Raw genomic sequence first — 12,525 nt, 5'->3', positions numbered from 1 at the left:
CATAAAGAATATCAAAAGAATTTTACAGCCTCTCACTAAAAGCATTATCAAGGACGTACTTCATTTAGAAATAAAGTAAACCCAGAGGGAAGATTTGGATCACAAGGAGCAATGGGGACCACTGCAATTTATAACATGCCAGGACGTGCCATTGCAATATACCATAAAAAATAAATATTATTTTTTGTTTTTAAAAAGGTAAAACTAAAACTGCAAGTAAAAATTACAATTTGGTGGAAATATTTCAGCGTGGCAAAATGTTAAGATTTTATAATGCTGGTGGTGAGTATATAAATTATATATTCTTTATATTTGTCTGTAAGTTTGGAACAATTGATGATTTGAAAAATTTACAAAGGTGATACTTAGAAGTTTAAAACATCTATATATCAAAAGACATCATATCACAAAGTTAAAAAGCAAGGGAGGAGGACCAGAGGGGAAATGCTTGCGATATATTCAATGGGGGAAAAAATCAGTATCTATTCTATGGAAAGTTACCATACATCGATAGAGAAAAGACAAAACCCAATGGAAGGAGAGGGAAAGGATATGAATGAGATTTTGTAAAAGAAGAAATACAAATGGCTAATAAATATTTTTAAAAGATGCTCATCCTGTAATCAGGGAAATTCAATAGAAAACAACAATAGGGTGTTCGTTCTTAACCCACCAGAGAAATAAATATTTAGCAAATTGAACATACCCAGTCTTGGCAAGAGAGGAGAGAAGGGCTACTCCTGGACCCTGTCAGTGGACATGTCATTTTTAAAAAAGATTTATTTATTTATTTGAGAGCAAGAGAGAGCACAGCAGGGAGGGGCAGAGGGAGAGGGAAAGAATCCCAGGCAGACTCCACAATGAGCGCAGAGCCCCACACAGACCTCAGTCGCACAACCCTGAGTTCAGGACCTGAGCCGAAGCCAAGAGTCAGATGCTCAACTGACTGCACCACCCAGGCGCCTCAGTGGTTATGTCGTTGGCAAAACTTGTTTGGATTGCAATTTGGTAGTACTGAAAGTGTTAGAATAGCTGTACTGTCACTTCTAGAAATCTACAAAAGCCACTGAAGATGTGTACTAAAACAGACACATAAGAGTGATCATTGCAACACTTACTACAGTCATCAAAAACTGGGACTAACCTAAATGTCCAACAGTTGGAGAGCGGCAGATAAACAAATAATGATACACGTATACTAGGGAATGTCATGGAGCCACTTTAAAAAAGGAGCAGACCGATTACTTAGTGCCGGGCCTTCCACATTTGGTTTTCTCTTCTCCTGGACAGGAGGCCTCTGCCGCAACCATGTTACGCCACATCATCGGTCAGGCCAAGAAGCATCCGAGCTTGATCCCCCTCTTCGTATTTATTGGGGCGGGAGGTACTGGAGCAACTCTCTATGTCTTGCTCCTGGCATTGTTCAATCCAGATGTCAGTTGGGATAGGAAGAATAACCCAGAACCCTGGAACAAACTGGGTCCCAATGATCAATGCAAGTTCTACTCAGTGAATGTAGATTTCAGCAAGCTGAAGAAAGAAGGTCCAGACTTCTAAATGAAATGTTTCACTGTAAAGCTGCTTAGAATGAAGGTCTTCCAGAAGCCATCTGCACAATTTTCCACTTATCCAGGAAATATTTCCCCTCTAAATGCACGAAATCATGTTGGTGTATTGTGTTGGGGTTTACGCTGAATAATAAATATCTGAGGGCGCCTGGGTGGCTCAGATGGTTAAGCGTCTGCCTTCGGCTCAGGTCATGATCTCAGGGTCCTGGGATCGAGTCCCGCATCGGGTTCCCTGCTCAGGGCAGGGCCTGCTTCTCCCTCTCCCTCTGCCACTCCCTCTGCTTGTGCTCTTCTGTCTATCTCTCTGTCAAAATAAATAAATAAAATCTTTTAAAAAAATGAAAAAATAAATATCTGAAACTTGAAAAAAAAAAAAAAAAAAGAGCAGACCTCTCGAGCGGGACATATTGTGAAGCACGGCAGACCAGCAATGAATACCGCATGAGCGCATGCATGCTGCCTCAAAATCACCCGTGAGTATGCTCTGTGCTTGGAACAGAGACTAGAAGGACACATACTAAAACACTAATAGTGGGGAACGCCAAGAAAGAGCATGGGATAGCCACGGTATGTTCTTCTGTACTGTGTGAATCGTTTAGAAGATTTAATATTTAAAAGGCAAGAAAGACAGATAGTAAATGTTCTGGAAGGAGTTCAGGAAACATTGCTAGGCTTCATTTTCCTCATCTATAAAGTGAGCATAACTGCACCTGACCTTGCTCTGATCTGACCTGGAGGTGGGTGGTGAGATTCCAGTGAATACATTAAAGGAGCGATGAACACATATTTGGGGAAAAAGAGAGAGACCATATTCAAAATAATCAATTATCATGGAATAAGTGGGGCCAGGCATTTTCCATACATTCCTCATATGAAACAGATGTTAATGTCCTAATTATCTTACCTGGGACATAGTGGGTAAAACCCAGCCTAGTGAGTGGCAGAGCTGGGGACAGAACCAAAGGGGCTCTGTCTCCTGCTTTCCCAGAAACCCCAATGCTCAGCATCTGTTGAGAAGACGTAGCTGCAAGGAATTCCTCTTAGTCTCCACCACTCTCCAGCTCAGGGACCTTGGGCGGGTCACTAAACTGCTCTGTGTCTCCGTGTTCTTTTTTTGTAAAATGGATATAATCATAGCACCTACTACAGAGAGTTATCATAAAATCAAATGAGTTAATACATGTGAAACACAGCAGCACCCAGCACAGTGACTGGTGTGGGCATGCTGGCTCTCACTATTATTTGCTTCATCCATCTGGTTGGTCAGTGGGAGAGAGAAGCATTTTCCCAGGCTCTACTGCTGTGGGGTTGAGTAAAGAGTGAAAAAACTTAATATGCATCTCTTTTCTCCCTTGAGAATACGTTGTACACAAACAAACAAAACACTTTAGTATCTTCTTAGTCCCTAATTATTGAGGACATCTCCACCACTCCCTGTCTGCTCCCATGGCAAGTAAAACCCCCACCAGCCCCAGAAATGGGAACTGCCCATTCACATGGTGCCCACGGCCAGCTGCACTCCAAGCCTCTGCCCGGTCCGACTTAGCATTCATGAATCCATCCTGCCAAACTAAAGAACATCATTCAGGGTTTCTGGAGCCAGCAGATGGATCAGCAGATGGCAAAAGCCAAATGTCCATGTCAAGGTTTCCCTTTGAGGGGCATTGTGGAATTGGTGTTTCCTTCTTAAATTGTGCATCTCCCCAGGACGTGGCATGTCTGCTCCTCTGTCTGCCACAGCACACCAGGGGCCTGACTGAGCCCAGCTCCCCCTCCTGGGACAGGCCACCTCATCTCCCAGACAGCTTCTCAGAGACCTCCCAGAAGTTCATGCACCCCTGTCCACTCCTTCTCCATTCAGTGGGGAAAGAGGTTGATGGAGGGCTAGAAGATGTGTTCTCTGTGCCGGACATGCTGGGGAGCGAGGCTGTGAACTCCGAGAGCTCCAGGGACGGAATGGCTCAGTCTCCTCTCAGGGACGTGCGGAAGCAGGGGCTGCCCCTGTCCTGGCTTCACTCGCTTTGTGCTTCGGGGCTCGGGGCTGCCAAACAGTATCCTCCCACTGGTAGGTAAATGGCTTAGGGAAGTATGGAACAGCAGTGAGCCAAGGATAAAGAGGATAGAGAAATAAAAAAGAAAGCCAGAGAGATAAAAAAGAGCCCTCGGGAAATGGCAGCTCTAGAAGGCAGCAAGATGCTTTCATCTTCCAGCAAAAGAACAGCATCTGATTCTTGGTGTTTGCAGATCTTTGCAAACTGAAGAACATTTTGGGAATATGGGAAGGCAGTGCTCTCTCTTTCAGGAGTGTGACTGTAGCTCCCTTTGACCTAAAGGGGTGGCTTTGGGCAAGTTGCTTAATCTCGCTTAGCTGCAGTTTCCCCTTTGAAAGACAGGATAATCATCTGTACCATATAAGGCAGATTTGGACTTAAACAACATAGAGGTTTATTATCCTGTCATGTGTAGGTCATTCCAAGATGCCATGGCAGTTCCATAGCCATGGGAGGCTCCAGGCTCTATCTTATGATTTCACCATCCCAGGCATGTGGCTTCCGACTTCAAGTTCACCCCATGGTCCAAGTTGGCTGTCAGAATGCCAACCGTGGTGTCTGGATCCTAGGTAGAAATTAGAAAGAAGAAGGGATGGGCAAAAGGGCATACTCCCAGCTGAGTCAGCCCCTTTCAAGGATTTTCCTGGGTCTCCTTCCCACCCTACCCCCCAAAAATTTTTGCTTACATCTCATCAACCATCCCCGGCCATCAGGGAAGGGAGGCTGGGAAATGTCTTCTAGTCTTGCATGTCGCCACCTAGAGTAAAAGGAGGCATCCGTTAGAAAGGAAGCAGATGAGAGGAGATGCTGGGCAGGTAGTCTGGGCTATAAAACCCCAGAGAGTCATTAAAGAACGACAGGAAGTAATACATGCGAATAAGCGCTTCATAAGCTTGGAGGGTATGCAGGTGTTCACAGTCATGCTCCCCTGTAGATCCTGTAGAGTGGAAAGTGGGGGGGTCAGAGGCATTCAGGGTCAGTAGTCAATAAATGATAGAGCTGGGATTCCAACTTATGCCCATCTATGACTTTCCTGTCCCTTCCCTTCCAATGGGAGAGAGAAAGAATGGGTTTTTTTCGGGAGGTCTGTCGTGGATCTGTGCAGGGGAGGTCAGCAGTCAAGTGTAAACGGCCCAACGTCTACCCCGCTGAGTCTAGATTTCAAGGAGCGGGGATCCCCTTGCGAGCTGAGAGCCTCGGCTGTTGTCCACTGAGTGTGGACCACTGGTGGCCCCCAGTCGTCTTCAGTCTCAGGGAGCTTTGTTTACGATGTCTTCTTTGAAATTATGAATGCTTTTAATTCTACCTTTTACCAAGGTCCTTGGGACCAGAGGCCTTCAGGCACGAGCGCCTAGAAATCGCATCGTATTACATTATTAATTACCGTGTTATCTGGAGTCAACCAATGGACTGATGCTTTGGCAAGCAATGCTGTGAAATAGAAATCTTTCCTCGTCCCTCCTCCCTGCCTCTCCCCAGCGCACAGGCAGAAGGCAGGACATCATCCGCCCAAAGCTGTTCTGAACCCTTTGGAAGAAGCAGCTATGGCTGCTGGAGGCCACTGTCCTGTCCTGTGGGGGTGGGAAGCACTGTGGGTGCATATGAGAGAGACGTTAGCTCACTGGGAGCAGAATGATGGGGACAGACATCCTGGGGTGTCTGAAATCCAAGATAAGGGGTGGGTGGGACCAAGAGGACATGGACCAGCAGAAGATTTGGATTCGGTTAGCTTGTGAGGATAAGGTGCTAAAGAAGGGCTGCAAGCCTTCAGTGGACAGTCAGCCTTCTGAAATACAGGATCCCCCTGGAGTGCAGGCAGAAAGAACCTGGACTTGTTCGAGAAGCCTGAGAGGGAGCCCTGCTGCTTAGACCCCAGAGGGATGTCAGCTGGGCCAGTGGATCAACAGCTCCACGGGCCTGTCCTTGCTAGGCATCTGTGGCTGCCCCCCAAGCCTCCCTCGACTCTGTAGTCGCTTCCTGCTTTCCAAGTAATGCCTCAGAGGTCAGCACGTGGGGTACCTCCACCCAGAAGAGGACCATGAGAATAAGGTGTCAGCCCAGGGACCTGCTCTGCAGAAGGGAGCTCTTCTTTCTCCTTGGTCCCCCCAGTGCCGGGAGCCTTGAACTAATGCAGAGATCCTCTGGATTAAGGGCCATTCCCAAAGGTTTCTCACAGGCTTTCATGACACTCCAGGACAATCGAGGCAGGGCTGCTGGTAGGTGGTGGAGTTTTGAGTTGCAGGTGACAGGTGGTAGAAGCACCCCCTCTCTGTCTCCCACCATCTTCCAAGCGGTCAGACAGGCTGAGTCAGCAAGTCTTGATGGGCTCTTCAAGTGGGAGGCAAACACTTGGCCTCTTCCTGCTGCATCTCTACGGTGAGCAAAATTTCAACCTGCAGGATTGCTGTGAGGATTAAATCACATTCGTAAAACCCTTCATGTTGTGCTTGGTGCAGATTAGCTGCCTAACAGGTGTCAGCAACCTCCTCCGGCACAGGGCTCCTCCCTTAAGTAGTCCAAATGGGAACACAGGTGGGGAGGGCAGGTGGAAACAGGTGACGACTCCAAGGAGGAAGTGTTCTCATATCCTAAGACGGGGGCTCCAGGGACCAGGCGCTTTCACACACAGTGAAGGTCCGGCTCCTCCATCTTTCTTTTCGGTAATGAGAGCCACCAGCAAAGCTTTGGAGAGAGGCAACATGTCATAAAGCATTCAGGTTCAGATGTTGTCCAGTCTCTGCCATGCGCTGGTGAGATATTCTCAGGCAAGTTGCTTAACCTCAGTTAAGCCTCCGTCACCTGGTCTATGGTGACGGAGAGTCATCATGCGGAGAGTCATCATGCCGCCCTCAGCAGGCCGGCAGTCTCTGAGGAAAGCCCCCGAACCAGCCCTGATGGTGCAGGTGACCAGGGAGCTGGAGCCAGCATGCACAGCACCCCAAGGCCCCCCACTGGTTAGCTCCGGAGCCTCTGCCAGAGAAAGGCCAAAGCCAGGCAGCTGAGAGATTTCTCTTTCCTGGGTGTGGATGAGCATGCAGGAAAACCACCAAGATGAGGCCATCTCCTGTGGGATTCCCACCCTGATTCCACTCTCCTATCGTCATCAGACATGACCTTGCCCAGCTTCACAGCACTTTGGGGGCAGGATAAAGGAGGCAAGAGACTCTGGTCCAGAGAAATGTACACCGCTGGGATCATAGGCCTGGAACGAATGAGAACTCAGGCTTCTCATAACCGATGCCCAAGATTCAGACTCATCTTACTTTCTCATACATGCGTGCACATGGACACCTACATAGATAGCGCCTAAACAAGCTGGACACATACTTTTAAAACTTGCACTTGAAGTCGATGAGAAACAGAGCACCTTTACATGGCAAGCGAGTACTTGGCATCTTCCTTGGTACATCTGTAACAGTGGGCAAAATCCCCACTTGCCAAATTACTGCGAAAATCAAATCACACACAGAAAACACTTCACACAATGCCTGATGCGGGATAGAGCTTAAGATGTTAACGATGTATTACTGTGTGCAGACTTGTCCCGGATCCACTCACATACAGTCATGCAGGTTGTGCCCTGCCCCATTCCAGGAGACACCAGTCCCATAGATTATCATGTCCATGGCCCTTCCTGGATTTGGGCAGTGTACATCCTGCACCACCATCCTGAGCACAAACCACTCCAGGACATCCCTTCTGCCTTTGACTCTCAGCTGAACTTCCTATCCCTTCACTTGCTCTTCCCCAGCTCTAAATCACCCCACTGGTGGAGAGCCTAAGTGGGGTAGCCAGCCAGGAAGGCAATGTGCAAAAATACTGAGGGCAGTCTGCTTTCTTCGCTCCCTCTCTCAAGGTTTACCTGAATCTTTAGTCTCTTGTCATTTTTTAGGGCCAGTGGCTGGTTTGGGGGGGCACGGTGTGCTGCCTGATAGTGCTGCCTGGGTGCTTGGGAGCCTGGTTGGGCTACAGTGGCCACCAGGTGGAAAAAGGATATTGGGGGTCCCTGGGGTGTTTTAGCTTCAGCACAAGCTGGAGAAAGAAACCGCGGGGCTGATGCTGTTATTTCAGCTTCAGTGATGTTGAGTCCCAACCCCGAGTCATTTATGCGATGAGCCTGCGAGGCAAGGCCAGAGCCCGGCTCTCAAGGCCGGCCCAGTCCCCAATGCACTAATGACACTTGACAGACACCAAATCCTTGCAATTTCCAAACAAAACCTTGACGCTCTAATCCCAGGGCTCCCGGAAACACTCCATTGCTTTGCCAGGCTTTGCTCAGCTGGTTCTCACTGATTGCCAACAATCCCCAGCTGAGCAAGTTCCTTGCCCTCCAGCCCCTCCCTCCCTCTTAACCCTCCTCTGCCCGCTCCCTTGTCCCCGCTTCAGCTGGGGAGCCCTCGGAGAAGCTGGCCAGACAATGCACCCTGACTTATGCTGCTTAAAATTACATCACCTGTTTGTACATGCTTTCTCTGGTTGCTGAAATGACGTCCGCGGGTTGGCGGGGCCGGGATGAGCAGATGCACCCTGTTAATGGTACAGAGTTCCTGGGTTCCTTCAAATATCATCCGCCAAATAGCAAAAGGTGGCAGCCCTTCACTCAAAAAGGCTTTGCACAAGACACGAGACAGAAGCAGGCTCACAGCCAGATTTCAGTTCTTTATACTCCGCTCCAGTTCTTGTTCTTAAAAGAGAGAGGGTGGGCTTTTCTGTATCATTATTTTAATTATGGAATAATTCAGACTTACCAAAAGAAAGGCCAAATAATATCATAAGCAACTGTGTATCCACCACCTAACTTAAAAAAGGGAAATATTGAATGTGTGGAAAGCCACACGGTACGCCAATACCATTTTCTGTTCTCTACCCCAGATGTTACCACCATCTGAAATTGGGTCTTTACTGTCCTCCTGTGTCTTTATACTTCACACTATTTTGTCACCTTTTTATCTTGAGATACTTGTCACTTCACATGCAGAGGTAAGAAATAATAGAGAGAACCCATATAGCCCACACACCCTTCACCCAGTTTCCTCTGGTGCTAACATCTTGCAAAACTATAGTGCAATATCACAACCAGAAAACCGACATTGATGCAACCACTAACCTTGTCCAGATCCCACCAGTTTTATGCACACTTGTGTGTGTTTGTGCATGCATGTGTGCCTGTGTTGGGGGTGCATTTTGCTCTACTTAGCTCTATGCGAGTTTTCCTCATGTGAAGATCCGTGTGACCACCACCACAGTGAGACGCAGACAAAGCTACCTTCATCTCTCTCCTTCCCCAGGCCCCTGACAACCATTAATCTGTTCTTCATTTCTATTATTTTGCCATAGCAAGTTATATAAATGGAATCCTATTGTGTAATCATTTAAGATTGTTTTTTTTTTTTTTCCCAGTAAACAGAATGCCTTTGAAATCCATTTAGTGTTGCATCTATCAGTAGTCCGTCCTTTGTTGTTGCTGAGTAGTATTCCACTGTATGGATGTATCACAGTATGTTTAACCATTCATCCATTGGAGAATATTTGGGGTATTTCCAGTTTGGTGCTCTTACAAATAAAGCTGCTATGAACATTTGTATAGAAGCTCTTCTGTGAACATAAGTTCTCATTCTTCTGATGTGAATGGCTGAGATTGCAATTGCTAAGTTTTATGGTAAGCACATGCTATTATTTTTTAAATATGACACTTCTTTGAAACATATAATGGTATCACACTGTGTATATTCTTCCGCAACTCACTTCTCTCTCAACACATGTTCCTTCAATCATATTCATGTTGATATATGTAGTTCTAGTTTATTTACTTGTACTGATATGTAGTAGTCATTATGAATATGCTATAATTTATGTATTCACTCTAGTTCCCATTCTGAAAGGCCTAAAGTTGTGGCATGGGAATGGTTTTGTAGGCAAGAAAGTAATTTGCCTTCCTAGTTTTAGAATGTTGCAATATGGAATAAGCCTTAATTTGTCTAGAAGACAAGACTTGGTAATTTGGTCTTGATTCCGTCCACTAGATTACCTTGGTAAAGTCACTTGGCCTCTCTGAGCTCAGCTTTCTCATCTGTAAAATGGGACCCTTAATAATAATAGTAAATACTTGACTTAATTCTTATGGGAATTAAGTGAAAATATAGTACATTTACTAAAATAAACTAAAACATGTTGAATAAATGGCAATTAATTTTATTAGTTAATGATTACAATTAAATACCAAATACCACCAATGGAAAGAACAACCAAAGTAGGCATTCTTGGACTTTTCATGGAAAATCCAATTTCAAATAATTTCTCCCATTGTCCCCCTAAACTGGCTTGTCAGCCCTGTCCTGCCATCAATAAACAAGGTCAGGGTAACCCCAGAGGTCCTGGTCCTGACCTTACCCTAGGGTGACGATTGTTATTGTACTTTAAGATGAGGAACCAGAGGCTCAGACACTGAGGACCACACAAGAGCTGACTCCATGGCCTTTAGTCTGGATCCAGAGTCCACACTCCTCCAGCTTCCTCGCTGCCATGAGTGGCCTCTGGGGGACCCTGGGTTGCCCATGCTCGGCATGCAGACAGAGAGTGTGGAGGTGGTAGGCTCCAGTTCTTCTCAGAGAGGGCAGGAGGCTCCTTCCTGTGCCCACCTCCCCAGGGTCCTCTCCCTGCACCTCTCCAAAGGCCCATGCATCCTCCCAGGCCCCAAGAGCCGAGCAGGGGGCACTGGAACCAGCTGGATGACCACAGGATGAGAGGAGGGAAGAAGGCATGCAGGGAAGACTGCACCAGACCCAAGGGAAAAAAAAAGTATTTAAATATACATTGCTGGATTGTTGGGCTAAGCAACAACCACAGAGTGACGTGACAACAGTCTCCAAATATTTAAAACGTGTGAGTCCTTAGGAAGGAGAATTTTTTTTAGCCTGGAATGAGGAAGGGAGGCGCTGGGGGATGGGTTGGTGAGGAGCAATGGGACAGGATTCAGGAGGGAGAAGGAACTTGGAAGTCAGGTTCCACTTTCCCTACCTTTGCTTCAGTTTCCTCCTCTGTAAAGTGGGGTGAGTGGACTGAATATTCTCTAAGGTCAGCCCAACTCTGATGTTCTTTGGGAGAAAAAAAAGCTTTTACATCAGACAGCAAGGTGCTGTCTGTCCCTGAGGAGAGGCAGAGAAGAAAACAGCCCTCTGGGGCATTCCTGTCGCCTGTGAGGGTACCAGGCTTGGGGTAGCACAACCACATGATAGGGCTTCCTACCATTTCAGATTCTCCGTGTCACAGTCCACTTTAGCAGGGTTATTTCCTGGGACAGCAAGTGAGGGGGTAGGAGAGGGAGGCAGATGGGGCTCTTGGGAAGGATTAATTTTTGCTTCTGGAAAAGGGCATTGCCTGAGCTCTGTTTCCCAAAGTGGGATCCCCCGAGCCCCAGATCCTGGCCCTACCCAGATGTCTATGCAGAGAATCCCTGAGCAGAGCCTGAGGGTTTGTTGTCCTGACCTGCTTGTCTGTTTTCCTCCGGGTTCCACACAGGCTGCAGCCCCATCACACCGGAGACCAGAGGCCAAAGAGCCTACAGCACTGGGTGCCCCAGACACAAACCCTACCACCCTGAGCCATTCGTGGTTCCATAGTTGGGCCCCAACAACTCTCCCTGATGTCTGACCTGAGCCTGTTTTCCCAAGGGAGACAGTGCATTCGGGCACCCCCTTCTCAAGACAGGCTCTAATAGAAAGTGTCTGACTTAAAACTCATCATCACTATTGGAAAACTGAAGGGCCCCTACACTCCAGCCATTCATCTGAGCCCCCTCTGCATCCTTCACACCCCACTCTCATCCCCTCCGTCCTCCCTCTCACCGCCTGATCCTCTCAGGCCTCCTTCAAACCGCCTGGTCCACCTGCCCTTGCCCTTCTGTGCCCACCGCCACCTGCTCAGACACAAAACCAGCTTTCCAATGCATCTTAGTCCCCAGCCCTTTACCCTCAACCTCTGGGGCCTGCTGTGTGCCAGAATCTGGAAGGTTTCTGATGTTAGGGAGGGGACAGGATGCTTATTCCCTCTGGTGTATAAAACATCCCAGCCAGGTCTGGGCCAACTCCCAGCAATCAGGCACATTAATACCACTGCAGGGAGATCCATGAATATTCACGCCAAGTGGGGATAAATAAAAGGCTATAAATAGCCTCAGTTCAGGGCAGGTTTTGCCTCCAAATGAGTTACATAAAGCCTCTCTGTTTTTTGGTTTCTGTGGCTAAGAGAGTAAGGGCCTCCCCTTCCACCTGGGCCAGGACCCACTCAGCTCTCAAGGGTCCCCTCCCCACTCCGTCTGCAGATTCCATCGCCGTCCTGTGGTCTGTGGCAGCCCATTTCTCTGATCCTGCCCCTGAGAGCTCCATGTCCCTCCCTTCTCTAGGCTGCTCTGCCCCAACCCTGCACGGGGGCAGGGAGGGCTTCTCGTTGCATAGACTTTGCAGAGCACCTCGCTGGGCTATCACCAGTCCTGTGACACAGAGGGATTTCTGGTGATGGTCCGGCGCCATGTAGACAGGGGTGTTGGTTGAAATGGAGGCATCACCCAAGGAGACTAGGGGAGATGCTCGGCACACCGGGGCCTGTGTTCATCCCTGGCACCGCCTGCTCTGTGGACCGGGCGTGCACCCTCCCCACGAGGCCCAAGGGCAGACTTGGAAGGAGAGACTTCCACGGGGTGCCCTGAGTCATTGGAGCAAGGGCAAGGCCACTGTGGGGCCAGGACCCAATGCCAATGCAAACCCGAATGGTGATGAGGACAGAGCCAAGCCTGTCCTTATGATGCTTTCATGCAAATTACAACTAGACTTTGCTTCCACATAGGCCCACCCTCCAGCCCACCCTCGGCTCAGCACTGGAGTGCAGGCCATGCGATGCAGAATCACATG

At 48.1% G+C, this 12,525-nt stretch overlaps 1 protein-coding gene and 1 long non-coding RNA gene across 2 annotated transcripts; one reads left to right on the top strand and one right to left on the bottom strand.

Annotated features, from left to right (window-relative positions):
• Positions 1 to 1,262: 1,262 nt before the first annotated feature.
• Positions 1,263 to 1,698, top strand: LOC118013723 (cytochrome c oxidase subunit NDUFA4-like). The gene has a single exon (XM_035009556.1). It carries the CDS (start codon positions 1,309 to 1,311, stop codon positions 1,555 to 1,557), a length of 249 nt encoding a protein of 82 aa, XP_034865447.1. The 5' UTR covers positions 1,263 to 1,308; the 3' UTR covers positions 1,558 to 1,698.
• Positions 1,699 to 4,104: 2,406 nt separating this feature from the next.
• On the bottom strand, positions 4,105 to 8,263 carry LOC118013722. The gene is made up of 3 exons (XR_004680102.1): positions 8,073 to 8,263; positions 4,306 to 4,376; positions 4,105 to 4,184 (listed from the first exon to the last, which is right to left on the bottom strand). It is a non-coding gene; the product is annotated as an uncharacterized LOC118013722 (long non-coding RNA).
• Positions 8,264 to 12,525: the final 4,262 nt, after the last annotated feature.

The sequence above is a fragment of the Mirounga leonina genome, unplaced genomic scaffold, assembly GCF_011800145.1.
Source record: "Mirounga leonina isolate KUSES-001 unplaced genomic scaffold, KU_Mleo_1.0 Mir_154, whole genome shotgun sequence".
NCBI classification, from domain to species: Eukaryota; Metazoa; Chordata; class Mammalia; order Carnivora; family Phocidae; genus Mirounga; species Mirounga leonina.
Note: the sequence above shows the minus strand (reverse complement) of the source record. Positions and strands in the feature narration are given on the sequence as shown.